At 34.9% G+C, this 27,546-nt stretch overlaps 4 protein-coding genes and 1 pseudogene across 8 annotated transcripts; 4 read left to right on the top strand and 1 right to left on the bottom strand.

The window, feature by feature from the left end:
• Positions 1-1,052: 1,052 nt before the first annotated feature.
• LOC120165338 lies at positions 1,053-8,797 on the top strand. The gene is made up of 4 exons (XM_039174887.1): positions 1,053-1,058; positions 8,223-8,227; positions 8,364-8,466; positions 8,539-8,797. Exons 3-4 carry the CDS (start codon positions 8,381-8,383, stop codon positions 8,780-8,782), a joined length of 330 nt encoding a protein of 109 aa, XP_039030818.1. The 5' UTR covers positions 1,053-1,058; positions 8,223-8,227; positions 8,364-8,380; the 3' UTR covers positions 8,783-8,797.
• On the bottom strand, positions 5,012-13,307 carry LOC120165316 (photosystem I reaction center subunit IV B, chloroplastic-like). 3 transcript variants are annotated; one of them, XM_039174873.1, is made up of 5 exons: positions 12,916-13,304; positions 12,666-12,731; positions 12,318-12,457; positions 6,833-6,837; positions 5,012-5,066 (listed from the first exon to the last, which is right to left on the bottom strand). In XM_039174873.1, the coding sequence occupies exons 1-3, from the start codon at positions 13,174-13,176 to the stop codon at positions 12,353-12,355; spliced, it is 432 nt and encodes a 143-aa protein (XP_039030804.1). In that variant the 5' UTR covers positions 13,177-13,304; the 3' UTR covers positions 5,012-5,066; positions 6,833-6,837; positions 12,318-12,352. The 3 variants fall into 3 exon arrangements, with proteins under 3 accessions (XP_039030804.1, XP_039030811.1, XP_039030797.1); XM_039174880.1 differs by lacking the exons at positions 5,012-5,066; positions 6,833-6,837 and having other exon boundaries at positions 12,272-12,457; positions 12,666-12,725; positions 12,916-13,307; XM_039174866.1 differs by lacking the exons at positions 5,012-5,066; positions 6,833-6,837 and having other exon boundaries at positions 12,272-12,457; positions 12,916-13,303.
• On the top strand, positions 9,485-11,549 carry LOC120163659 (annotated as a pseudogene).
• A 917-nt stretch (positions 13,308-14,224) lies between the features above and the next one.
• Positions 14,225-18,359, top strand: LOC120163652. Its single transcript, XM_039173536.1, has 9 exons — positions 14,225-14,467; positions 14,758-14,913; positions 15,026-15,268; positions 15,633-15,725; positions 15,954-16,056; positions 16,134-16,191; positions 16,282-17,662; positions 17,835-17,900; positions 18,196-18,359. Exons 1-9 carry the CDS (start codon positions 14,347-14,349, stop codon positions 18,357-18,359), a joined length of 2,385 nt encoding a protein of 794 aa, XP_039029467.1. The 5' UTR covers positions 14,225-14,346.
• Positions 18,360-20,593: 2,234 nt separating this feature from the next.
• Positions 20,594-26,004, top strand: LOC120165286. Of its 3 annotated transcripts, none has more exons than XM_039174838.1 (7): positions 20,594-20,717; positions 21,650-21,692; positions 21,855-21,998; positions 22,290-22,369; positions 22,542-24,428; positions 24,887-25,037; positions 25,130-26,004. In XM_039174838.1, the coding sequence occupies exons 2-7, from the start codon at positions 21,668-21,670 to the stop codon at positions 25,855-25,857; spliced, it is 3,015 nt and encodes a 1,004-aa protein (XP_039030769.1). In that variant the 5' UTR covers positions 20,594-20,717; positions 21,650-21,667; the 3' UTR covers positions 25,858-26,004. The 3 variants fall into 3 exon arrangements, with proteins under 3 accessions (XP_039030769.1, XP_039030781.1, XP_039030777.1); XM_039174850.1 differs by lacking the exon at positions 20,594-20,717 and adding an exon at positions 21,098-21,228 and having other exon boundaries at positions 21,660-21,692; XM_039174846.1 differs by lacking the exon at positions 20,594-20,717 and adding an exon at positions 21,099-21,266 and having other exon boundaries at positions 21,660-21,692.
• Positions 26,005-27,546: the final 1,542 nt, after the last annotated feature.

Genomic DNA, 27,546 nt, shown 5'->3' with positions numbered 1-27,546 from the left:
GTCATATGCGGGCATGGTTTGAGACTTCACTATAGTTCCTGGGATAAATCGCTTCATTGCTTGTAGCAAATGTGGTAGCTCATTGTACGATGTATCCCAATCTCCATACGTCAACTTCATTGCCTTCATTTTCGCATTCCACACCTTGCCATATTTTACTTGATATCCAAATTGGCTTCGAATAGATGCAGCTAACACTGAACAAGATATCCTTGGATCCTTTTCAACCATCGCCTTCACGTATTCACATATTACATCGGAGTCCAATAGTCGGTGGTCTTGTTCGATGGAGTTTCGCAAACATGTGTGCGAACCATTGTACCTCGTGATGACCCAAACATCGTGCCTTTGATTTTTCGACACTCTGATCTTCCACTTGCACTCTGGGCCATATTTTACACACTTTGCGTATAGGGTTTTCTGGTTGGACTCTGCAACATGGACATCAACATGGCATTTGATGCAGTACTCTTTAATAGCCAGCGTAGCTTCATTTTTTCCTCTGAATTGCACCCCAACTGAAAATTCACCAGAATTATCGAATGATTCAGTCATTTGGTACGGAGGTAAATGTGGCATGTCTGGGAATTCAGGTGCCCTCATTGCATCATAATCTATCTCGTACATGTGAGGAGTAGCTTCATACGGTGTCGGAACTTCATCAATTGCACCTCCACCAAAAATATTTTCGTCGCCGCCCAAAACGGGTTCTTCAGTTTCTTCATCTTCGCTTGAATCATCATGAATTTCTCCCCATCGATTTTCAGCGTCAATATCAACAACCAATTCCGGTATGTTTCTCGTCTCATACTCTGCTGCTATAGATGTCCCCCCGACTTCATTTACACTTTCCAATAGTGCCATAAAACTGTTCGGGAACCTGTATGTCGGCTCCTCAAACTGACTATATAAAGCCATTTCAGATGGATTTTGAGCCACACCTCTTGATGACCCAGGAACATCACATATGTTACGCACATCAACAAATAATTCAATAACTGCTATATTGGTTGACTCATGTAATCCAACCATGGTTCCAATATCATCATCTTCTTCAAGTGGAACTGCAGCATATCTGACTGGGTTAGAGCATATCATAAACCTATACCTCAAACCATCCACTGCAACTCGAATTTTCTTTCTATCTTATGCTTCATTTCTATAAATGTGATGTCTTTTTTGAACATCATATTTATTGGTTTTTCAGACTGAAACAACTCCGACCTCATTTTCCATAATCTGTCCATTATAATGGACAATCGTGAAAAAGTTGTTGCTCATTTTCTCTACAAATAAAAAATAAATTAATTTAGATTAAAAATTAGATAAGATAATTTCATAAATTATTAAAATAATATAATATACTATTATATTAATGATCAAATAAAAGTTATTATTAACTTGATTGATTGCTTACTAATAAACCTAATAATGATTTGATAATTACTATTAATCTAATGATTTGATATTTAATGATTTAATAATAATATGATTTAGTCATAATCACTAATAATTATTTATTATAAATATTTAATGATTTAGATTTGATACTAATCATTTAGTAATTATTACTAATAATAATGATTAGTTTGATAATATTTTTTTTTTAAAAATATCAAACAAATTTGTTAGGCAAAACTGTCGAGATAATGTTCTCAAAATAATTATTTCGCGAGATAATGCGTTGTCCGGATTATTTCATTCAATTAATTTTTACTTCTTACTAATACACATACAATGTAAATTAAACAAATATTTTTAAAACAACACTAAATATTTTAAACACAATATTTTTTAAAACGGAAATTATCTCGCACAAATTAGTTTATATAAATCTAATATAAACTTACTAACTAACTAATTTACACATACACAACAACAAAAAATGGACAACAAAAAATAATAAATTACTCACGTCTTTATGCCTTCTTCCTTTACTTTCTTTTCCTGCCTTGTTTCTTTCTTCGAATCAATCTGTACGTGGGCAAATATTGTAAAATAATGTCATGTATGTGTAAACAAAATATTTATTTAAACAACAATAGCTCCCACAATTAATTTTATATAATCTAATATATTATAATATACCTTAAAGTAATAAACTATTTCTTTATTATAATATAACTTAGTTAAAATAACAAACTAATTAAGCACTAATTAATTTTATTATAATATAACTTCAACTTCAACGAACAACCTAATATACGTTTAAAGACACTAACAAATTAATTAATATTTTTATATTTAATAACTTAAACTAAGAAACTAATTAACTAATTTTTTATATAATATAATATAACTTAAACTAATAAACTAATATATAACTTAAACTTACAAACTAATAATTTATACTAACAAACTAATTAACTAGATTTTAGTTTTAAGTTGCACCCGAAACTAACAAACTAATAATTTCATATAATAAACTAAATTAAACAATAAAAAAATTACCTCAACTATGTTTGAGCCTTTATCTTCTTTTCTTCTTCTTCCTTTTATTTCTCTCGGCAAAATTTATATGTGCTGGTTCTGCTTGTGCTTCTACCCTATACCCCATATCCTTTTATAAAACAACTGAGCGTTAACTATTGAGCATTGAAAGGCTCACAGCTAAATTAACGCTGCAATAACGTAATATAGATGCAACACATACAGGTACGGGTGCAGGAATCTCTGAGCTATGAGCTATGATGCAACGCATGCATGCAAGCTATGAGCTATGATGCAACGCATGCAGCAGGACCTTGGTCGCCGAGACTCCATGGCGACCACCGTGACCTACAGTTCGCCGTGCATATCCATGCACAGTTCCCACGTCCAATGCACCATCCCCTCCCCCATGCATTCCCACCCCATGCATTCCCACGTCCAATGCACCATCCCCTCCCCCATGCATTCCCACATCCCATGTTGATCCCTCCCCCATGCATTCCCACCCCATGCATCCCCTCCCCCATGCATTCCCACGTCCCATGTTGATTGCATGCATCCCCTCCCCCATGCATTCCCACGTCCCATGTTGATTGCATGTCCCATGTTGATTGCATGGCCCTATTCTGTAATACACACAGGTCGCCCGGATGCCATGGCGACCTCCAAGGTCGCTCGGATGCCATGGCGACCTCCAAGGTCGCCCGGATGCCATGGCGACCTCCAAGACCACTGTTGAATTCACCCCATTCCAGCAATTAATCTGGGATGTGCACCATATCGTGAAAAAAAAAATCGAGAACATTATCTCGTGAATTCACCCATTATAAAACTTATAAAAATAAGATAAAAAAATATACTACACAAAATTATTTTCCAAAAGAAATCCCACGCTCATTGGTACATGATCCGTTCAAACAATAAAAATATCGACCCAGATAAATTGTTTTGTAACGCCTAACATGGATTCCTAGCTGTCGTGTTCACATTGTCACATGCTGCATCCCCACCCTTATGGAGAATATATTTTGTAATAATCTTTAGATAATTTATGATAAAGTTGAAATTTTGAATGTAACTCCTTTTTATTTAAAATTGTAATGAAAAACATATATTATATAAGTAGATTGAATATTAATTTTTTTATTATTATTATTATAGAAAATACAAAATTATTTTAGTGTTAATAGTCGATTGTTTGTATTTATATCTTTTTACTTTGTATATTTGATCTATACTTCTCTTTTGTTTTTTTAGATTTTAATAATTATGTTTTTGTTTTGTCAACTTTTCTTTTATCTTTTTGATATGTTTTCGATCTTTTTGTTGTAATTTTTATTCATTTTTTTAGGATTGGATTTGATATCTCCTTGACTGATAATAATATTGTTTATTTGTTATTATGTTGATCTTCCTTACTTTGGATTCTCTGATTGAATTTTGATACGCGGTTGCATTCGTGGATAATTTTTTCACGTTGCTCGACTTTGATTTGCGGTTTGTTAATGATCTTTCAATAATTTGATAATCTTTTGTGGTTCTTTTATCAATGCAATCAGATTTATTCGTATCTATATTTTATTTGAGTTTTTCATTGAGTTTTTAATCTTTTCTTCGTATGGTCATTGTATGATCTCAAGTTGTTAGTTTTTTGTGTAAATTGTTACAAGAAAATGTCATAATTATGTGATTCAATTTACGATTATGATTATAAACCTTTATTGTAGTTCTAGATAGGGGTGTTTAAAATCGAGTATCCGAAATATTAGATATCCGAGATTTTTGGGTACCAAAATACCGACCCGTTTCCTGGGCTGTTAAATCCATATATTCATAAAACCCGAATACCAACATTTTTTGGGTCACGGGTACTTGGTTCATATTTTTTTCTTCTATTTTTCCCTTTAAATTATATATATTTAAAAAATACATATAAAAATTATAAAATTTAAAAGGTATAATGCCAAAAAATAACCCCCAACGTTTATTAAAATGATCATTTTGTCCCGTATTCTATTTTTTGAAGCATTTTGGATCATAATGTTTCATTTTAGGGTAAAAACGACCATAATATTTGACAGAATAATCATTTTGTCCCTTATTCTTTTTTTTTTTGGCATTTTAGCCCTCAAAGTTTGATTTTAGGTTAAAAATGCTCATATTTTAGAGCGTTAATCGTGTGTTAACTAATAGTTTTCATCTATAGATGAAGCTTTTTCTCCCAAAGTAAAACATTGGGGCCAAAATGCTTCAAAAAAAAGAATAAGGGCCAAAATGACCATTTTATTAAACGTTGGGATCTACTTTTGAAATTATGTCAATTTAAAATTTAAAGGTATATAATACATAATCTACTTATAAAATTTAAAAATTTAAATTTTATAATTAAAAGATAAAATTTATTAAAATACAATTAAGTTTAAAATATTTGAAGTTAAAAGAAATAATTTAGATCGGTAGAGTGAAATAATTTAAAAAATTAATAATTTAAAATGTTATAGTGAAATGATTTAAGAAATTAGGAATTTGAAATGTTAGAGTGAAATAATTTAAGAATTATGAATAAAAAATCTAATATAAAAATAATATATATATATATATATATATATATATATATATATATATATATATATATGCTCGGTTAAAGGATATCTTATGACCAGAACACGACCTGGAAATTCAAGAAAAATAACGGATCAAGTATCCAACCCAGAAAACCATGTATTTTCATTATAAATATTTGATATTTTTTAACTGGGTCTATAGGTCAACAGATCATGTAGTTTATATTTTTCATTATAAATATTTGATATTTTTTAACTGGGTCTATAGGTCAACAGATCATGTAGTTTATATTAGAGCTGGGTATATGAGCTAAGGCCAGCGGGCTACCCGTTTAACCCGCGACCCGTACGTGCTTCGGGCCTCAAAAATTGAAGACCGTTTAAATTGTGGGCTTTTTAGCCCGGACCGTTAAACCCGCGGGTTTAATGGGTATAACCGCGGGCTACCCGTTAAACCCGCTAAAGCCCGCTTAATTTAAAATTTATAAAATTTTAGAGAGAATAAACTTAAAGAATTTTATAGAAAAAGAAAATAAATTACTTATAAATATGATGTTACTTATAACTATTGTAGTTCTTAAATTTATTAGGGCGTTTGTCATAATTTTACCGTTGCTTGATATTTTTTTCATTTAAATATACATCATTATCATTTTGGTATTTAAAGTTTTTTTATTTAATTTTGACCTTTATTTTTTTTCATGAAGTATGTTATCCATTTTGTTCTTTAATTATAAAAAGTCACGTGATATTCTAATAATATATCACATGACACGTAATATTTGGATTAAAAATAAGAAAGAAAAGTAAAATAAAAAATTGAAAACATACTTTTCAACTTTTAAAGACTTTTACAAAATAAATATATTTTAACAAATTAATGACTTATATTTTTATCAATTTTAGTATAATTGTATCTTTCAAATTTACTCTTATACTGTAAGTATTTTATTTTATATTTTCATATTATGTTTTAGTATTTCTCTAAAGTATCCATAAAATACAATTATTAGAAACACTTGACAACTTTCTTGTTAGATTTGTATAATGTTTGACTTTGTTAAATTTTTATGTTTGAATTTCTACTTTCAGACACTTTTGTGTATTCATATTATAGCCTTGAATAATCGTGTTTTATAAAAGTATAATGTGGTTATTGTTTTATTTGTTTTTCAATTTGGTGATATAAGTGAATATTGTTTTTTTAATTTGAGTTTAAGTAATTATATCATTATATATATATATATATTAATGATTAAAAAATTAAAAAAATAATATTTTATAATCATTTCCGGCTATTTAAAATAAAATTTAAATATTATTTATTATTTTGACAGTGCTACCTTCCTTTTCAAGTTGCTCGATCATTTTTAAAGGTGTAGTAAGTTAAAACATTATTTTTTTATTGTATTTAAAGTATTTAAAATTAGTTTTATTAAACGGGCCGCGGGTAAGCCCGTTTAGCCCGCGGGTTAAATGGACAGGCCGCGGGCCTTAAAATTCAAAACCTTTTATGAATGCGGGCTTTTTAGCCCGTACCGTCAAAACCCGCGGGCTAAACGGGCGGGTAGCCCGTATACCCACCTCTGGTTTATATCTTGCATTTTTAAACAGTCCTAATTCTAGATATTTTCTATTTTCAATAAAAATGGCTGCTTTCTATATAAAAAATGTTACTATTATTATAATAATATTTAAAAATAGTAAACTCAAATGTATTTAAATATAATTATCTTTAATTTAAGTGTTGCAAGGATTATAAATAGTTTAAGCATTTTAATTTGAGAGAACATTAAATAGCATCTCTTAAAAGGTTGCCTTAGATACAACTTCGTCACAACATCTGTTATCTGATATTACTTACAAGAGATTTGTCAGATACAGACCTCCGTTTGAAGAAGCCGAACTGCATCCACAAGAACATGATCGTGCAGCGCATTTGAAGCCTCATGCACCACCCGAACTGCTTTAGCGCCATCCATCTCAATGCGAAAACTGTGGAATCCTAGTCTCTTAATATGGTCGAGAGCTTCATTAAAAACCTCAAGTTCCTTGCTGCTAACTCCATCCTCGTGTACCTCCCATAATTTCCTCTTACAAGGATAGACTTCCAATAAGGACACTAAATCTGTGCAAAGTCCGTACCCAAAATGAAAGCAGTTCTTCAGAGTACAATTCTCAAAATATAATAGCAAAAAGTATATCTCACCATCCATTTTCTCTAAGTTAGACAGAAATTAAGTTTTTTAATAAAAGAGGTGCGAACTCCGTCCACAATGTAGAACGTGTTCAGTATTCTTTATCCAAAACACATCGACTTTCATTGCCCATATAACATCTTTTGCGTTTCACATTGATCGATTAATATGCCATGAAATGCCAACAAAAGCAAGACACGGCTTATAACTTTATCCAAAAGTAATCTTAATTAAATGATAATCAGTATAAAATAGTCAATTTACTATAATATAAATATAATATATATTTCAATAATATTATATTTTATCTAATTAATAAAATTTTCAATAAATATAATAAATCATAAAATACATTTCCCTATATTAAAAAATTACCTTTTAGGCTTTTAACTTATATATATATATATATATATATTATGAATTAAAAAAATACACATTTATAATATATATGTCAATTGTCAAAAGAGAGTACATCGACAGGCAGTTTTGTTAGATAATATGAGCATGTGGTAGTGGTATTGCACGTGCGACATTGGCAGTGTCCGATGAAGAGGATAACGAATAGAACACGTCAGAGATGGATCCAACGTAAAATAAAATAAAGCTGTGACTGATCAAACATTATTTTGGAAATTTTAAATCAGTACATTGTTTTTAACTAAAATTTATAAAATTAATAACTTAAATATTAAAATATCAAAACAATTTATTATGCAGCAATCCAGCAACCATTCAATATCATATGATTTTTTTACATTAAATATATATTTTTCTTAAATTAAAAAAATTAATTAAGCAAAACTTTCCTATTTTAGCTAAAAAAAACTGAGGAGCATGCACCATGCAGTCAAAGCTGCGTCTGTATCTTCAAGACCATGATACCCTTTGGTCAAACAGCATTTTTCTATCGAATTGTCTGATGCCACGTTTCACCTTGTCATTTACCACAGTCAACCTTTGACCAAGGTAATCTCCTGCCGGCTGCCACTGCTTTTCCATTTTTTCCACTAAAACCAATATTTTTCATTAGCACAGCCAAGACCATCCTCTGTTCTGCTTACCCTAAACCAAAACCAAAAACCCTCTGTTTTGCTTTGCCTGTTTCCCTATATATACACCTATGGGTCATACCAAAGCTTAAATCTGGAATACCTCTCTAATTTCATTCATATTAAAAAAAAATCTTCAATGGCTGGAAATAACCTGAGAATTGTCGTGGAAAGAAATCCTTCAGAGTCTAAGCTCTCAGAGCTTAACATCAAGTGTTGGCCCAAGTAAGCTCTCACGTCCTATGATTCAATTCGTCTTCTTCTTGATTGATATTTAGATATGTTATGATTTCACAGATGGGGTTGCTCACCTGGGAAATACCAGCTGAAGTTTGATGCAGAGGAAACTTGTTATTTGCTGAAAGGGAAAGTGAAGGCATATCCAAAAGGTTCATCGGAGTTTGTGGAGTTTGGTGCCGGAGATCTTGTTGTTATCCCTAAAGGTCTCAGTTGCACATGGGATGTCGCCGTTGCCGTTGATAAACACTACAAATTCGAGTCTTCTTCACCACCTCCTGCTTCTTCTTCATCCTCGAAGTAAATCAGTCTTTGTCTTCACTGATCTCTGATTTCCCCTCATTCTTTCATATTCATTTACGTTAATTACTAGTACAAATTGTTTTCCTTCTTCTTTCTCCCTAGGATTTCCCTTTTTCCATAAACTTTTGTTGAGGTTATATTTCAGAGGGGGGGGGGGAACACAGTTGATACATGTGCAATGGATGATTTAGGAAGAAGTGGTTAAAAAGGGTAAAATTACCCTACAAGTTCCCGTATCATAGAATAAAGTGTAGTTTGGTTCTTATATTTTAAATTATTACAAAAATTAATCATTTTACTGTTCTCTCTTTTTCTAACGAAAGAACTTTTATTTTATTTTAAACTGTAAAAACTAAAATACATCATGTTATATTGTAAGGAGCTGTATAGTAAATTTACCGATTACAAAGTGTTGTAACTTGTAAAAGAGTATTTTTTTTAAAACAAAAGGAAACAATTAGTCAAATGCACGTCCCATTAAAATCTTATTTGGAGTTCTTAAATAAGCTTTAAATGTCTTCTTTGACCAGTCAATTTTTGATACTTTTAGCTTTGATATTAGATTTATTGATCAATTAAATCAGATTAAATACTATAAAAGACTATTATAAATAAAATTCAATTTCATTGTTTAATATAAAAATTTAGCCCTACAAGGGACCATATCTTAGTTAATGGGGGTACCGCTTTCGAATGGGCGAAGATGGGCGATATGGTAGACTTTACTGGCGAATGGAATTGGAATCTGTTTCGGGACGCTCTACCTCCCTTGGTTCTGTTAAGCATTTCAGCGACAAAACCACCTCATCCAGTTGGTGGATCGGACATTCCGGGGTGGAAGTGGGAAAAGAATAGACAGTTCACCGCTAAAAGCGTTTACAACCGCCGATCACCACTATTTGAGCAAGCAGATCGTTCTATTTGAGGTTTGCTGTCGAAGTACAAAGGGCTACCACGTATTAAGTTCCAGGTAACTCTCCGGCCATGGCTTCCATGGAACTGTTTTGTTATATTGTTGGTCCCTCAAACCTTAGATTAAAGTACAGTAGTTTCGGACTTTGCTTCCAAAACCCCATCTATAGAAAGAACGCACTCTCTTCTATCAGTGCAAGATCTCCTGCAAAGCCCCCATTGCTGTCTTCTTCCTTAGTTTGTTCAGCAGCTAATAAGCCCTCATCCTCCTCAGAAATTAGGTACTCTTCTCAGTTCTCTCTCATTAATCTTATTTTTTTAAAAAAAAATCTTCTGATTTTGTGTTCATATATATGGGGTTTGAAGATCCTTTTTGCTGATGTAAACTAGTCATTGATGCAAACTTTTACACCTCGGTTGAAGCTGAGAATTTTATACTTATGGTGCATAAATTGTGAGTCCAAAGGATTTGGATGGATTAAAATGATATGATGGAGTTTTTTGAGTGGTTTTTTCTGATTTGATTTCTTGTTATTAAATGCTTATGATTATCAGGTTTTGTTTTGAAATTGAGGCTTGTTAATAACTTCTTTTGAATTTTGTTCTTAGTTCTGATGCCAGGATAAGGAGTGAAGTTCTATCTTCCTTTCGGTCCTTGCGAATGTTCTTTTGCCTTGCATTCATCGCAAGCAGTGCCTTGGGAGGATTAATAGCCACCACACAGTTAATTGCTTCCCTAACCAATCCTGTATGATCATCTGAAATCCCCGACACTTTAACAAGTCTTGGCATTGACATTGAAACGGTATCTATCTTTGCATTTCTTTATTTCAGGGAGAACACTGCCAAGAACGCACAACTAGCCAGACTATTGAGAGAAGAAAGCCTTTCGAATCTTAAGCTCCGAGTGAATGAAAATATGATCATTCCGGTTAGCAGTTTGAGAGGAATTGCTAGTCTTGTAATATGTTCCGGCCCCACGTCGTTCATCCTAGAGTCGTTTAAACTTAGTGAGCCATTCACTGAGAGGCTTCTGGAAAGAGGGGTGCTGGTGGTTACTTTCGCTACGGATGGGAATTCACCTAGTCTCGACTTGATGAGAGCGAAGACATAAAGAGATCACTGCAAAAAGAAAGAGGCTTTGGCAGCTGACCCCAGTTTATGTTTCCGAGTGGAGAGAGTAAGATTATGTTCTGACTTCCGAGCAATGCAATGATCATTTTTTTTTTGTAGTTCTCATGTTCTCTGTCTTATCTGATATATATTTGTTTAAACTTTATATACAGATGGTTGAATGAACAAAAGAAGTTGGCTGGTGTTTCTCCTTAATCTCCTGTGTAAGAGTTCCTCCACCTTACCATCTTCTTTTCATTCGATGATACCCGAATATAACGAGACATGCCTTCTCAGACCTTCCAAATGAAGAAGAAATGCTTAGAAAACCGTCTATAGAAATCCCGGTGCTAGTGAAATTTACTTGTAAGGTGTTTCATTATGCAGCTATTTATCTCTGCGCTTGGATGGTCGTGTGCGTGGAAGTGGAGTCGGTTACCCTCCTTGGAGTGCTTTTGTAGCTCAGTTGCCACCGGTAAAGGGACTATGGTCAGGTCGTCTTGATGGAATGGATGGAAGAGTTCTTTGAAAGGAAGGTTAGTTTGCCTTCCATATACTTTGATTCAAGTCTATAGGGTTCACATTTTTCTATAGTTTTCTTACAATGACAGTTAATAGGATTCGGGTTTAATTTCTTGTTGAGAAATATAGTTTATGTTAGACAAGCAATGAGATGGAAAAAGGATACAATGAATTCTTCTTGCTAAAATAATGAAATAGTGTGCAGTATGGTCTGAATGTTATCATCTTTGCCTCTTATTACCGTCTCTAGTTGTTACAACACCGATCATCGACAGGAACAGTTTCCTTCTCGTAAAACTATACCAAAAGCAGAAAGAAACAGGGTTCTTGTTTGCATATGAACAGTCCACCAGGATCTGAGTTATATTGCATACGGTAGCTTGCTGAGTAAAGTAGCTATGGTCATCTCATGTTATGCCATGAGCCTCTTTGTCATGTGATTCATGCATGAAAGTTGAAAGTTCTTGTCTGGAAATCTTGATCATTATTGAAAAAACAGTTCTGTTATTTGGAGGGGGCTCAGCTATTATGATAATAAAACAAATCGGATAGGTGTTTTAATCTATTTTAAGCATAAAAATTGATCCGAGCAAGAATACCGTTGCACGTTGCAACATGTTTTTAGCATCAAAGATTTGCAAACACTTGAGATGAGTCCGGCAGTAGCTTTTTAGGGTTTATATTCAGTTTTACAGCTTTTCTTAACCACGGTAATCGTTTTTATTTGATGGCTGCAAGTCATATTATCCAAATTTATCTCTTTCCTTAAAAGATTCATGTCTGCAAATCCGGCACATCTCCAAGGGTATGTACCGTGGAACAAACCGGAAGTTGTCAGGCGAACTTTTGAATGTGGGAAAAGAAGAAAAGAAAAGAGAGAGAGAGAGAGAGAGAAGATGATAATATTCTACACGACGTTTACGGTAGAAACAAGTTCAAAGCTGGAGAGAAAGAGGGGGTGGGGGAGTCTGAGCATACACATAAATCACTGAAAACTAAAGATATTACAAAATGCAACAGTGACTCATTTAACTTCTGCAATCTCATCCAGTGCGTAGTTATTGGTAGATACATTGGCGTAATTCACTTTGTTGAATCGAACCACAACTGGGTACCGAGTCTTGGGATCCTGCAATCAAAAACAATCGTTTCAAGACATAGTATTCAATTACAACAGTAACATAATACAATGTGACATCGTAATGAATTTTAAGGTTAACATCGCAACGAAATCCATAATTTAAAAATATTATAAAGAATAAATCAAGACTACGACAATCCTCATACGTTACCGTAATTTAGTAGGAAGAAAGAGCATAGAGATAAAAAAGAGTGACCTGGTCAACTGTAACAACTGAACCGTAGCTGTTGTACCAGTACGACTCCTTCCTTAGAATCTTCACCTATGGCATCAAAAACCATTTCATGGAACTTTTTTTTATTTAAAACATAAAACAAAGTGCAAAACTCGATTTAACTCCAACCTCAAGATGATTCAAAATAAAGATAAATTATATATTTTTATAATGATTGATATATTGTGTTTAAGCTATCAGACCGTCTGTCTGGAGGTAACTAAGTGCTAACCTTGGTGCCTCTTTTTGGTCCAATTGGAGGTGGCTTAGGCTTCGGGGCTTCGCCACCTTCGGGTGGTGCAGTGGTGGTTGCTGGGGCTGGAGACGGCGGTGAAGCCTCCGCCCCAGCCGCCCTCACAACAAGCCTTGTGTTTTTGTTGTTTCTTGAAGGGTAAAAGACCATGTTGGTGGTCTTGGAAGCTGCCGAGCTTGGAACATTGGGTGTTCGCAAGAACACTGAAGCAGCCGATGCCATGCTGGAGCAGCTAGCCATGTCTTCACTCTTCGGATGTCTCTGTAAAGGAGAGGTGTGGCGAAGAAATGTTTGAGGGGGGAAAAAGCAAAGAGAGAGATTGAGAGGCGTTAAATGAATTGGTTTTTCCTTATTTTTCTTTGGCTACCTGAATTATCTCATCTTGAGAATGCCGACTCGAATCGTTTCCTCCACTAGGGAACCGCCACCTGTGCACCATATCTCCTTTTGCCCGTATAATCTGATTACGAGTCATCCTTTCGCCACAGATAAATGTCTTTTATTTACTATAATACCCCTTGAATTGATATTGGTATCCCGGATTAAATCGCATCAACTGGGAATATTAAAATTAATAAAAATGAATATAGAGTAAAAGGTATTTATGGGTTTCTTTCTCATTTTAAAGTAGATTCTGAAATATTTTATATCAATTAATTTATCAATATTATTTTATTTTAATTTTTTTGTTAATATGTTATGAATTTTATTAATTAAAAATAATAATACATTTTCAAAGTTAATGAAAATTGAAATCGTGACCTTCTAAAAAAATAATTTACCTTCAAAGATAAATTTTTTTAAAAAAAATTATATATTCAACCCCATGATCTTCAAAAATAAATTATTTAAAAGAAATAGTGTAAAGTATACGTCAATGAAATGACCAAACTGAATTGATATTGATAGTTTTAGATAACAATTTATAACGTGGACTAATATAAAAATGTTTTACAATTTAAATATTGATTTAGATTTTAATGAGTCTTACGTTAATTAAATAAATATAAATCATTCAAAAATTATTAGTTTTATAAAATATTTTTCATAATTTCTTGATATTTATTTTACATAAATATAAGTTAAATATATAAGTAAAAAGTTACCTAAAATTTGTTTTCTTTATTTCTAAAAAATTATCAAAATAAATGGTTCTTTTAATTTACAAATTTGGACCAGAAAAAGAAAGGCATGCCTGGGGCCTCGGTGCATGGCAAACCCCATCTCACGTGCCTTGTAGGCGCCAAAACTACATATTTTTTTCTCAACTTCTTTTCTCCCCTCAAACAACGGCATTAGTTCCTCACTGATTTCAGTTCACCAATCCAATCTTCATCCAAGTAAAAGTTAGGGTTTTATATTTTACCTAATCCCTGAAATCCTATAACAAATGAAAGGATTTAGATCAAAATGAAGAGAAGATCTCACGAAATTAATCCCGAAGATCCATCTCCAATTCGAATTTCATCCCCTGCAGCTCAGCCCAAAGTTAGGATCCCTGTAAACCTACCCGATTCCCGATCAAATCGAGGTTTTTTTCCTTCTGTTATTTGTTTCCCACTTATTCATTTATTAAACGAAAATCGAGTTTAAATTGAACTACTCTTGCTCTAGTTTTTTCTCAAATCCGAGCTCGCCCCGCCTGTTTAGATCTCTACCTGCTCTTGTTTGTTTGGACTGAGAATATTTTCCTGGATATGGTTTCCTTCTTAAAGCCTACTTTAATGGAATTCAGTTAGATTACCTCGCCTTTTCCTTATTACATGTACCTGTTAAGCTAAGCGTTTAAAGAATTGTGTTTTAATTATGGTTCATATGCAGCTGATGGCCCTAAAACTTCCGAGTTTGCGTTTTTCAAGAAACTGAAGAAAGACGCGGGCAAAAGATTTGATTCACATTCAATGCAGAGGGTCAAAAACCCTACACACAAGTTGAATTCCAGCGAATGTTGTAGAGGAGTAGGTAGGTTTAAGACAGGTATTGCCCTCGCTTTTAACAGAAATTGACTGATATCGCCTTCTTTATGTTCGGTACATTCAATTCCTTGTTTCTCGCTTAACAACTATGATATTTCCTTCTTAATGGGAAGAGGCGACCAGAATAGTTAGGAACATATCTAAGTCCTCGGAGGGGACCAACATTGCTAGAAATTGCTCTAAGGATTTTAGGTCCCCATTGCCTGCCGCAAAGGCTAGCTCTGAGCTGGGATCATTGTTGTCTATTGAAAAAGTCAACTCTAAGGACTCAAGATCACTGTTGCCTATTAACAATGTGACAGATATCAGCTTGGATCCACTCCCCTCTCTGGTTGATAGAGCAGTGAGTAATTCAGGTACGCACTGTGAAGTGGATTCTTTGGTTCTTGTTTGTATTGATCTCTTGTTTCACCGATTGCCATCTTTATGTTATGTAGTTATCATTGTGGCTGGTCATTTGTTACCCTATTTATGTCTAAGGCTGTATTTTCAGTTTATTAATGTAAATATTAGTCTACGATGTAAAAGTTTTGTTCATAAATCATAATTCTATTTTGAATCTTCGCACTTTTTTAAGTATGGTCCTGGTATCATTCCAAAGTTCCCAACTTTTGTTATCCATGATCAATCCAGTTGAAACTCTTATGTTAAATTTATCATGTATGGTCTCCACGAAGCCAAAGTTATGCAAGTAACCACTATTCCTTTTGTTGTTGACAGACGTCAATTTAAAGAATGACTTTACGGCTGTTGAGCCTATATTCAGCTTAGAAGATTGGTTAGAGCAGCATAGTGACAACAAGAAGCCAGGAGGTACAAATACTCATACAATACTTTTTACTAAAACACATGAAAGCAATACCAAACTGGATATAGGGAATGCCGCTTATTGGTTTGACCTTGGACTTTCAAACTGCAATTCTGCAAATAGAAAAAACACATGAAGGCATCATCTTCTGTTTGAAACGATATTAGTCCTTTGCTAAAACTGAGAACTATTAACCATTTCATTGAATGAAATCAATTAATTTCAACTTTCAGGGTCTTATTCTGATCAGACGGAGTTATTTTCTAAAAAGAGACGCAAACTTTTTCAATGGGCTTGTAACTCATTTCCTGAGATAGAGAAACTCCACACCAAGGGGTTAGACTTGTCATTTTTAAAAGTTAATTTCATTTTTTTCGCAATTCATATCATGCACTGACTAGATATTCTCTCAGGTATGACGTCATTTCAACGCTGCTTAGTCGGCTTTTTCCTAGGAGCAATGAGAAGGATGTATGCTCTTGCAACTTTTTTGCATGATATGATTTCTTCTGTTAATCTTATTACAATATTAAAAAAAAGAAAAAAAAATGGCTCTTGCAGGGTTACAGAAGTGCAGAGTCTGCACAGTTGGAGAGCAATACCAAATCTGAGTTATTGGCCTGCCCCAGGTCTTCTGTTCCTTCCACTAAACTTGATAGGCTTCCAACGAGGAAGAACTTAGAAGTTCAAGATACACTGTCATACTTGGGAAATGGTACATCATCTTATTGGCCAGACATATTGAGAGAAACCAACATCTCTAATATCGACTCTACAATCTATAACAATCACAGCGCTCTTCAAAAGAAATTGGAGTTACCTACCTGCAAACTAAGAGAGAAAAATCTGACCTCATTCATTGACAGTGACTCCACTTTAGGCTTTCCATTTGTGAGACATGGATCTTTTCTACCGTTTATTTCTTCCAAAGAGCCAGATAATTTGCTTGACCCAAATGGATCTTTACCTGCGAGAGAGAATCTGTTGCCGCTGCTTGAATGGGATTCCTTATATGGTACATCATCTTACTGGTCAGACAGTTCAACGGAGACTATGCACTCTATCTACTCTCCACCATATAACAATGACTGCACCCTTCAAAATAATTTAGAGTCACCTAGCTTTGAACTAAGAGAGAAAAATCTCAACAACTTCATTGAAGGTGACTCCAGTTTTGGCTTTCCATTTGTGAGACATGGATCTTTTGTACCATTTAGTTCTTTCAAAGAATCTGATGATTTGCATGATCCAATTGGATCTTTTCCTGGAAGAGAGCCACGATTTCCGCTGCTTGAATGGGATTCTATAAACATGAATAAAAGGAGCTCATCAGCTACTTTCCATAATACAAAGTGGACCGTAGTTCCTGCATTACAATGTCCATGGGATCATCAGCAAAGTCTAAATATTCCATTTAGCTCTTTCAAAAACTTAGATGATTCACAAGATCCAGTTGAATCTTCTCCTGGAAGAGAGACACAATTACCGCTGCTCGAGTGGCATTCTATAGACGTAAATGAAAGTAGCTTATCATCTACATGTCCGAATACAAATTGGACCTTGATTCCAGCTGTACAAAGTTCATTGAACCATTGGCAAAGTCCAAATAACTGGTGTGAATCATTTGGTGCTCTTGGGTTGTGTTCAGCACCTGTAATAAGAAATTATCCCCGAGATTTTCATGCATTAGTGTCTCCCACCAGTGCCAGTTACGACAAATATGAGTTTGGGAGATCTATTTTAAACACAGAGGAAGAAATTGCAGATTTGCATCATCTTCCTTTGACCTTATCACATTCATCGAAGTGCCTTAATCTCATTGCAGATTGTAATCATTATGAAATTGCATGTCAAGGCAGTGAGACTAGTGACATTCTCCCATCTCTTGAAAATCACCTTGGCTTCATGAACAATGCTTTGGTTGAAGAGAATAAAACTCCTGGTTTTGGAAATCAAGCTTTCCTTTGCTCTTAATGTACCATGGAAATCTTACAATCAAGTGGTTTAAGAAAATAGTGATGCTCATTTACTTGCAATGATATTAATGTACAATGGGAATCCTATATTGAACTTTCCTAGTGAATAAGAATCTGAGAGTTCCTTGGGTGGTTCAGATTATAGGAGCCTTATTAACTGCAATGAAGATATGCTAGACATCCATGACCAGGTGCAAAGATCAGGTGCATCCCTTTTTGCTTGATAAATCCTGTTTGGGATAAAGAACATATGATAGACTAGTCGTAATCAAGTCAAATATGACTTTGATGTGGTAATTGCTTTTTCAAGATGTCCACAGGCTTTTGAAGATTTAGGTGGATGGAGTTTCATTAGTCTTAGAGTAATGCATAGTTGCATACCATGAAAATCGTAGGGTATTGAAGGTGGTTGCATTTTTCTTAAATCTCATATTCTGACTATGAAATTCATGAATATAACTGATGAAGTATCCTTTTCTAGTAATTACATGTGACCCAGGAAACACTGCCATGGTTAAAACTTGCTCCAACCGCATGGCCGTATTCATCTGTCGCAGAAAATGCAGGTCGCAGATAACCATAAGAGTAAACTCGGAATATGGCTCCATAATTGTGGCAGTTTCTTCTGTTGATTGCTCGGAAGCATGCAGTGGGGAACTGTGAGCAAAAACTAAGAACTTGGGCCTGAGACTGACAGTGCTTTCCCAACCCCCATGGTTATTAATGGCGGCTTGAACATCGTCACATGGGATATATTTTGAGGTAAGGATCAAGTATCAACAATGCATCATGTTGAGTAGAATTCTAGAAATTAAAAAAAAATAGAAATATAGTTGATGTTGTGAATTCCACTAGTTAGAATGAAATCATACAACAGGTTCTGATCATTTCTAATTCTCCTTAGTCATACCTGATTCAGCATAGCATATAATCGTCAGGTCATACATACTGCACTGAATTTGTTTTTCTTTTACAAACTCTTAATAGGGAAGAGAGACAGAGCATTGATGAATCTTAATTCTTAGCAGCTGAGCTAGTCTTGTATATTATTAAATGTGGCACAGCAGCAACTAGTAGTATGAATTTTGTTAGAAATTCCGTTCCCCGTAATTTGCTCATTAACTCTGTAGAGTAAAATAAAAATGGAAAACATAAACATTAAATCCCAAAATCTTTCAAGGTACACTACCCACTACTTCCACTTCCCAAATATCCATAAAAAAGGTGCTTTGTACATGCCAGGCTGCCAAACTTACCTGCCATTAATACAAAAGCTTTAAAACCTATCTAAAACTGGCTCTAAAAATGGTTCGCAAGTTAAAAAATCACGGTTATTTTAATAGTGCTTTAAAATCCATAAAATAAATTTATTTTGTCAAAATAAAATACAAAATCTCACTACTTGAAGTTAATCGAACTTATAATCGGTAAGCTACTAATAAAAATAAAAATTGAATCGAATCGAATCGTATCCACTCCTACTATTCAAACCTTTCCTCTTTTCTAATTTTTTTTATAAATCTGGAGTGAATTCAATGTAATATTTATTTAATGATTTGACAATAAATGTTTATGTACATACCTACGTAGTACTTAAATCTGAGATCTCAATAAATAATAAGAAATCTCTTGACTACTAGAATCTCTTAGTATTTGCATCAACTATAATAAAAATTAAATTCATTTAGATTTAATTTCAGTAACTATAAATTTTAAATTTATACCAATCATAAATTGTTAATTCTTTTTTTTTTATTCTCTGTCTAAGCTCTATTCACTATTATATTTCCAACCCGAAGTTCTTCCACTTCTCATTTGCCTCGGCTGGGGAAAAACATATTTTATAGGGGAAAAATTGTCGGGTTCCTTTCCGTGATAACTGGGAATTAAACTTCACTTTTTTAAATTATGCGTGATTTGATGTGATAAAGGAATATCACCTAAATTAGACTGTTTGTTTCGCTAAGTACTTTAATTATCTCAACAACTCTAAAAAGGCAATTGTTTACTATGTCTTTTAACTCTGTCCTTTTCTAATAATAGTACAAAATCCTTCTTATTTGTCCTATATTATATCCAACCAGTTGTCATTAGAAATCAATCATTATATATAAACTTCAATCACTTACATCATCTCTGGCATTAGCTTGCATGTTCATTCGTCCATGGTTGGAGGCTTTGTTGAGGTAGAGCAGAGTCTGTAATATTAGGGTTTTTGTTAATGGTAATATTAGAAATTATATGATAAAATGTTTAAAATGTGAAGTAATATAAATTTTATACATTTTTGCAATTTTATAAAAGTTCTGTTGAATGATTTGATCTGAATCATTTAGTTTTATGTATTATTTTTATGGTTAAATTAGTGGATTTTCTTTATGATTAAAAAAAACAAGTGTAAACACACTGTTACACATTATGAAGAAACATCAAAAAGTCAAAACTATTACTACGAAGTAGGTAATATAGGTGAGACAACGCTTAAATTGTCTTAGAAGGCAAAACAAAAGACTAAGAGAAAGTAAGGAGCTAAATCGAAATTACATAAGAAACAGAGGACGTAAGTGAAAAATCGTGAAGAAAAATCATTAACTCATCATTATTAACTTTTCGGGACTTAAAAAGGAACAATATTCAACTCCTTTACCCCCACGCTCCCACCTCTCTACTGAGTCACTCAACTCACCCCCAATTTTCGCTACTCTCTCTCAGCTGCTTCCTTCTGCCTTCTTCTTCTTCCTCATCTTCTCCTTTCTTCTGTAATCCAAACTAATAAATGAATCATAATTAAATAAGCCATTTAGAATCCGACACACAGAAACTCAGAGTCGGTGGAGAGAGAAAAAGGAAAGCATTTTTTTCTTCATAACCAAGACAAGCTAAACCTCAAAAAAGCCAAATCCTCCCTCTCCCCGTCTCTCTGAAAGTTTTTATCTTCAGACACGCATTTCACTGGAACGGAGCCGCCGTATTCCTCAGATTCCATTGAATCTAAGGCCGCATATCACGTGATGTTAGCTTTCTGGTCTCTGCTTCTTACTTGTACGGGAAACGACAGCGTTTCTTTGGCATTGTCAGTTTCTAGGTAGAGATAAGGAGTATTTTTTAGTTTCACTGTTTCTGGCGTTCTTCTTCTTCTTCTCCGATCTCTTTTTTTATCCCAGAAGATTTTATTACTCCTGCAGAAATGTAACTGCAAAATGAATTTGAAATCTCTGTTTCTAGATTTGCTTTTCTTTAACTCTGTAGTTGTTTCAGCTTTTTTAAGCTATTTACTTTATTTTAGATTTCTTTCTTTTTGATTCAACATATTCTAGTTTTTGAATCTCAAAGTTCCGTTCTCTTTACTTGATTTAGATATACATAATTCCTTTATTTGATGATATATTTATTTCTCATTTTCCAATGAATGCAGTTGATTCCTTACTTTGATCACTGTCAAATTAGGGTAAAAATTTGACTCCTTGAAAAGAAAGAATACTTTACAGTCTTTTGTTCAGAGGTTATAGCGACGTGTGATGTGATACAACATGTGAGGAAAAGAGAATATTTTTCTTAATGTTTCACTCTGTAAGTAATTAGATTCGTCTTTTTATTGAACTTTATATTCATCATATCCCTTCAAAATCAAGTTCCCTTTTTTCTCCATTTCTTCTTTGCTTTTCAAGCCCCCTTGGGGTGGTTCTTCATCTTCTTTGTGTTTAAATTGTTTTCGAGGTATGAAATTGGTAGAGTCGTAGAGAGAACATGTTTGAATTATAGGAGTATTGTATTTTCAGTTAGTTGGGAGTTGAGAATTAGGATTATTCTGCAATTTCGATTAATTTTGAGTCGTCATTGAATTTATTTTCTTTTTCTTTTTTCATTTCTCATTTCTCTTAGTAGTTTTTATTTCTCTTATTGTATTTTAAGGAAAGAAATCTTGGTAATGAATTTGGTACTTTTTATTTGTGTGGTTAACAGGTATTGAAATGAATGGGATTCAGCAAAGAAAAGGTATATTGAGAAATTTCCAGGAATGCCTGTGCTCTCATATAACTGATTTGTAGCTTGAATTTGACATTTTTTTCTTTTCTCTTAGTTGATTTAATTATCATTTTGTATGTTGAGAGAAACCCTGGAAATGAATGTGGTACTTTTGATTTGTTTGAATAACAGGTGTTGAAATGAATGGGATTCAACAGAGGAAAGGTCAGGATAGTGAAAAATTTCCAGGATGCCTAGGCAGGATGGTAAACCTGTTTGATTTGAACTCAGGCGTTCCTGGAAACCGCCTGCTTGCTGCTAAGCCACATCGTGATGGTGATTTCCTTGCCCTGAAGAAGCTAGTATATTTTGTTTGTTTGTTTTGTTTTTGAAGTTTTAACATTTTGGCTTTGGGGTAGTGGGATTGATCGTCTTAGTGATGCTTTACTTTTATTTGCCTTTCTTTGTTTCTGGTGTTAGCTCACTGGAAGTTTTAAGTTGCAACTCTCACTCCCCCGAAAATCAATTTGATATTCAATTGTACGCATGAATCTTGAGTCGCTTATCGGTCTTTTTGGTTGTTTATATTTACTTCGCTATTTTAACACAGTGCTGGTTGATGGGCAGGTTCCTCACACTCTAGGAGTCAATCTGATGTTGTTAGGACGTTAAGCCCCGCCTTTGGAGATCCAATAGAGGATAAAGCGGTAAATATTTGGTGTTTAGTCTCTGCAATAATGATTATTATAAGCAAGTTGGAAATAGATTCTGTACACAAGTTGTCTCTATATATTCCACCTTTTTTTTGGCCAAATATATTTTCCACTTGAATAATAAAAATTAACCTTACCTGTTTTATGTTCTTTGGTGTGTGTACAGATGGTATCCGAGTTAAGGAGAACTTTGTCAAACAAGAAAGGCAATGTAACACCCATGAAGATGCTCCTTGCCCAGGAAATGTCAAAAGATGTGGAGTCGAAGCGTAACCCACCCAATGTGGTGGCTAAGTTAATGGGACTTGATGTGCTACCAAGGCAGCAACATAATTCATCTCCAGCAAGATGTCGTTTTCAAGGTTCTTCTCAACATTCTTTGTGTCATTCTGAGGTAGCAAGTGATATCTGGGATCTAGATCAAAGCTTTCCAGATGATCAAATACAATGTGAAGCAAGTCACTGTGAAGTGCCGAACAAATACAAAGATGTTTATGAAATCTGGCAACGGTCCCCAAGAACCACCTATTCAAGAGGTAGCTCTCAACAAAAAGGGAGGTATGTTGATAATGCAAATGAGAATAAAATGGCTCTTGTTCGTCAGAAATTTATGGAAGTGAAACATCTGGTGACAGATGAAAAGCTTCGCCAGACCAAGGAATTTCAAGATGCACTGGAAGTTTTGAGTTCCAATAGAGAGTTATTCCTCAAGTTTCTGGAAGAGCCAAATTCAACATTCTCTCAACATCTCAACAATTTGCGGAGTTTATCTCTACCTCCTCAAACAAAACGTATAACTGTTCTCAGACCTTCTAAGACGGTTGACAAAGAAAAATTTGCTGGAACAGGTGACAACGTTGATGAGCAGACCAAGAAATCAATTCAGACAGGTCAAGTAACTGGATGGGGTAGAAATAACACTGCATCTTCTCCTTTCCCCAGCCCAAAAGTTGATAATTATCCTTCCCAACCAACTAGAATAGTGGTATTGAAGCCCAGTCCCGGGAAGACCCAAGACACTATTAGAACTCCGGCATCTCCGTCACCCCCTTCATCTAGGTTAATACTTGGAGATTTCTGTGAGGGGCCTAAAGAAGATGATGCTCAAGAATCAAAAGAAGTAGCGAAGGAGATAACTAGGCAGATGCGTGAAAATATGATGGGTCACAGGAGGGATGAAACATTACTTTCTTCTGTATTTTCCAATGGTTACACCGGTGATGATAGTTCATGTAATAGATCTGAAAATGATTATGCTGTGGAAAACCTCAGTGATTCAGAGGTCATGTCACCCACTTCTAGACATTCATGGGATTACATAAATAGGTTTGCTAGTCATTATTCTTCCTCTCCCTTGAGTCGTGCATCATGTTCTCCTGAGTCCTCAGTTTGTAGGGAAGCAAAGAAGCGGCTATCAGAGAGATGGGCCATGATGACATCAAATAGGAGTTCGCAGGAACAAAGACATGGCAGGAGAAGCTCAAGCACATTGGGTGAGATGCTTGCCCTTTCTGATACGAAAAAGTTGGTGAGATCTGAAGAAGAGGGTAGTAAGGAACAAGAAGCTAGGCGATCAACTTCCTGCATAGCTAATAATTTGTATACAGAAGAAAGTAAAAGTGATTCTCCCAAGAATATTCTGAGGTCAAAATCTGTGCCTGGGTCTTGCACGATGTATGGTGTCAGGCTTAATGTTGAAGTTTCTGATCCTGAAGCTAGCAAAGAACAAGTTCCCAGGGAACTTATGAAGGCAAAGAGCATGAAATCATCTTTAAAGGGGAAGGTTTCAAGTTTATTTTTCTCAAAGAATAAAAAAACAAATAAAGAAAAATATAGTGGATCTCAATCTACAGATGAATCTCCATCTATGACTCCTGGAACACCAGGGTCACCCTTAATTCACCCTCAAAACATCATCAATGATTCATCTCAGTGTGTAAATGACAGTTACATACAAGATTGTTCTTCTCCTGTTCTGGGTGGATCAGCAAGTAAAAGACCCTTACCAGACTTGAGTAGCACAGGACAGAAACAAGTCATGATAGCTGTGGAGGTAGTTCAAACTTAGTTTCTTGGCCATGCACATGTTTATCAAATGTTTACATCGTGCATACATACATAGAAGTTAACCTGCTCGAGTTTTTCTGCATTAAAATATGTTGCCTCCCATTTCTTTAATCCAGGAAAGAGGGTAGCACATGAACTTCAAATGTTCATTCCTCATTCTCTGCAGTTGTGAATGCTGAACGTGAATGGGGATAATTCTGGCAATAGGGTTAGAATAGATTTTTCTGATTTAATGGAAGGGTACCTTGGGCTTGTGAATGAATAATTCCTCTAGTGGAGTTAGAATACATTTTACCAATACAATGGATTGAGGGTGGTAATGTAGCAATTTTAATCTGTTTGAACAAAAAAGTAAAGTCATCTTTTTTCTTCTATGTCAACTTTTTTCTTCTATGTTTTCCCTACGACTTTAATCAGTTTTAAATACTTGGTTACCTTTTGTAGGGAGGTTTTTCTGTAGCAAAACCTTCAATGCCAGCCCATATAACTGAGAATCAGGAACAACCAAGCCCTATCTCGGTTTTAGAATCAACGTTTGAGGAGGGTGAAAACACAATTTCAGAGTCCTCTGGTGGTCTCAAACCAGTGCACCGAGGTAAACTTACCTTATTAAATTTGGAAATTTCTAATTTGTCTGATTATTGTTCTCTTATCCTTGATCCTCATCTATTTGCCCTTTTAATACAGGAATGGGAGTGACTCTTAGGTCTAACTTGATTGACAAGTCACCGCCTATAGAATCAATTGCTCGCACCCTCTCATGGGATGATTCTTGTTCAGACACAGCAATATTATTATATCCATCAAAACTCTCTCCACTTTCCCCAGGTGCCAAGGAGGAAGAACGTGATTGGATTTCATTTATCCAATTATTACTATCAGCTGTTGGTCTCAACGGTGAGGAGGTGCAGTTTGACTCATTTGTTGCTAGGTGGCATTCGCCTGAAAGCCCATTGGACCCATGCTTGAGAGACAAATATGCCAACTTGAATGACAAGGAACCTCCACATGAGGCTAAGCGACGAAAGTGGAGATCAAACAGGAAGCTCGTGTTTGACTGTGTCAATGCAGCATTAGTAGAATTCACGGGGTATGAATCAGACAGTTGCGTGAGAGCTATGTCATTTGTCAGGGCCCAGATAAGAGCCAAGGAGGGTGCATCACCCATGCTGGTTGACCATGTATGGGCCCAAATGAAGGAATGGTTTTCCGGCGAGGTGAAATGTTTAGTGGGAGACGATGGGGACAGTGACAGCCTGGTGGTGGAAAAAGTGGTGCAGAAAGAAGTGGTGGGTAAAGGTTGGGTTGATAACATGAAAATGGAAACAGATAATTTGGGAAGAGAAATAGAATGGAAGTTGGTAGAAGAACTTGTGGAAGAGGCTGTAACCGATTTAACTGGTAAGTTATTTTAAAGCTTATTTGCATTTCGTTTGTTCATTTACCTCCCTTCCACTGCAAGACTATTAACTACATATTATTTGTGAATTTGTGCATTTGATTTTGAAGAATGATGAGTGTAGCCAGCTTATTTGCTAAATGCTGCATGAATGTTTATATAATATTAATTAATAATGTAATCACCCCTTAACCGACAGTGTCTCCATCCTCAAGATCCTATCCCTCAAGCCTCATGACTATCCATTTGGCCTTATATTAATTTTATTAGTTGTATCGATGTATAATTTAATGAATTCATTCTCCAATCCAATGTTTATCAGATTGATGTATAACTCATTTAATGAATTGAGGGAAAGCCAGGCTGTTTGTATGTACTTGCAAAAGGACAATATAACTTGAGGTGGAATGTGAACCACTTACAACTAACCAAGCTGAGGAGGCTGAGACTGACCACTCTTTAGTACCCTACGGAAATGGTTAACCTTGGGTTGCTACATTCGAAAGGAGGGAAACCGTCAATAAATGTTAAGTAATCAACTTTACTTTCTGACTCGAGGAGGCTTTTTCGAAATATAGGGATGGTAAAATACAGGTCCATTACGTAGATAATGTCTAATGTTGATTGTTGAGTTGGTTAATGCAATCACATAAAGGGTATTGGATAGATTTGAAAGTAGAATGCAATCCTCTTTTACTTGTACATTGAGGTAAATACGGTAGATGGAACTATACTATTAAGACAAACGGAAAGAGGGTTGGTTTTGCGCAGAACGTAAACAATGGGTCTTTCTAAAAACGTAAAGAGAAACACTTGAACCAAAAGCAATATCCAAGAGATTTTCCAGCCCAAACCACCATAGAGAAACACTTGACGAGTTTGAGCTACATGGGTTGTCTGTGTAACACTAATTTTTTCATTTCGTTTTATTATTATTATTATTAAAATTATTATTATTATTATTATTATTATATATTATATATATTATTATTATTTAATAAATATTACAAACCATTTTACAAATCTGGAAGCCCAATCAGATTTGGCCCAGATTTAGATGGCCCAAGACTAACCCTAAATGAAGCTAGGGTTTTCATCCTCAACACCCAGCCGTCATTGCTCACAGCCGTTGGATCATGCTAAGATCCAACGGTCCACATGAGGTCTAGCATGATGCAGCTAGGGTTTCTAAACCCTAGCTTCTACGTTGCCGTCGCTGAGAAAGATGAACAACCACCGCCTCTGCTGTCATCGTTCCACACTACCAGATGGTCCAACACCCCGCTGCCGACACCACTACTTCAACCAACTGCTGCCAGATGCCTCAGCCATCTTCCACGACGCCCACACAAGTCTCTAGAAGACCTTAACAATCGTCCACGTTGCAGCTATGGGGTGAGCCACCACATAGTTCGGTGACTCACCGAATTTCACCCATGGGACCGGTCCGAGGAGCCTCTCGACGAGGTCTATAAATGGCCACCATTTCCTGCAAGGGGGAGGACAGACAACAAGAAAAAAAAAAGGGAAAGACACAAACGGAGCAAGAACGAGCCAACAGCAACACCAACGACACAAAGAAGCAAAAAAAAAAATAACTAAGAGAAGAGGAAGGGACTTACCATCGTTGTTAGAGCCACCAAGCACCTCCGAAGCATTCGAAAATCGAAGGTATAAACTGTAGATTTGCTCCGATTAGGAGCTT

Source organism: Hibiscus syriacus, unplaced genomic scaffold (genome assembly GCF_006381635.1).
Source record: "Hibiscus syriacus cultivar Baekdansim isolate YM2019G1 unplaced genomic scaffold, ASM638163v2 tig00002919_pilon, whole genome shotgun sequence".
Lineage (NCBI taxonomy): Eukaryota > Viridiplantae > Streptophyta > Magnoliopsida > Malvales > Malvaceae > Hibiscus > Hibiscus syriacus.
Note: the sequence above shows the minus strand (reverse complement) of the source record. Positions and strands in the feature narration are given on the sequence as shown.

Excerpts from the sequence above, each read along its gene's own strand:
- LOC120165316 (XM_039174873.1), bottom strand. The coding sequence starts at position 13,176 with ATGGCTAGCTGCTCCAGCATGGCATCGGCTGCTTCAGTGTTCTTGCGA. Across the intron at positions 12,732-12,915 it reads GACCAAAAAGAGGCACCAAG|GTGAAGATTCTAAGGAAGGA; the intron begins GTTAGCACTTAG and ends TTGATGCCATAG. Across the intron at positions 12,458-12,665 it reads CAGTTGTTACAGTTGACCAG|GATCCCAAGACTCGGTACCC; the intron begins GTCACTCTTTTT and ends TTTTGATTGCAG.
- LOC120163652 (XM_039173536.1), top strand. The coding sequence starts at position 14,347 with ATGAAGAGAAGATCTCACGAAATTAATCCCGAAGATCCATCTCCAATT. Across the intron at positions 15,269-15,632 it reads TAGAGCAGTGAGTAATTCAG|ACGTCAATTTAAAGAATGAC; the intron begins GTACGCACTGTG and ends TGTTGTTGACAG. Across the intron at positions 16,192-16,281 it reads CTAGGAGCAATGAGAAGGAT|GGTTACAGAAGTGCAGAGTC; the intron begins GTATGCTCTTGC and ends TGGCTCTTGCAG.
- LOC120165286 (XM_039174838.1), top strand. The coding sequence starts at position 21,668 with ATGAATGGGATTCAGCAAAGAAAAG. Across the intron at positions 22,370-22,541 it reads ATCCAATAGAGGATAAAGCG|ATGGTATCCGAGTTAAGGAG; the intron begins GTAAATATTTGG and ends GTGTGTGTACAG. Across the intron at positions 24,429-24,886 it reads AAGTCATGATAGCTGTGGAG|GGAGGTTTTTCTGTAGCAAA; the intron begins GTAGTTCAAACT and ends TACCTTTTGTAG.
- LOC120165338 (XM_039174887.1), top strand. The coding sequence starts at position 8,381 with ATGGCTGGAAATAACCTGAGAATTGTCGTGGAAAGAAATCCTTCAGAG. Across the intron at positions 8,467-8,538 it reads AACATCAAGTGTTGGCCCAA|ATGGGGTTGCTCACCTGGGA; the intron begins GTAAGCTCTCAC and ends ATGATTTCACAG.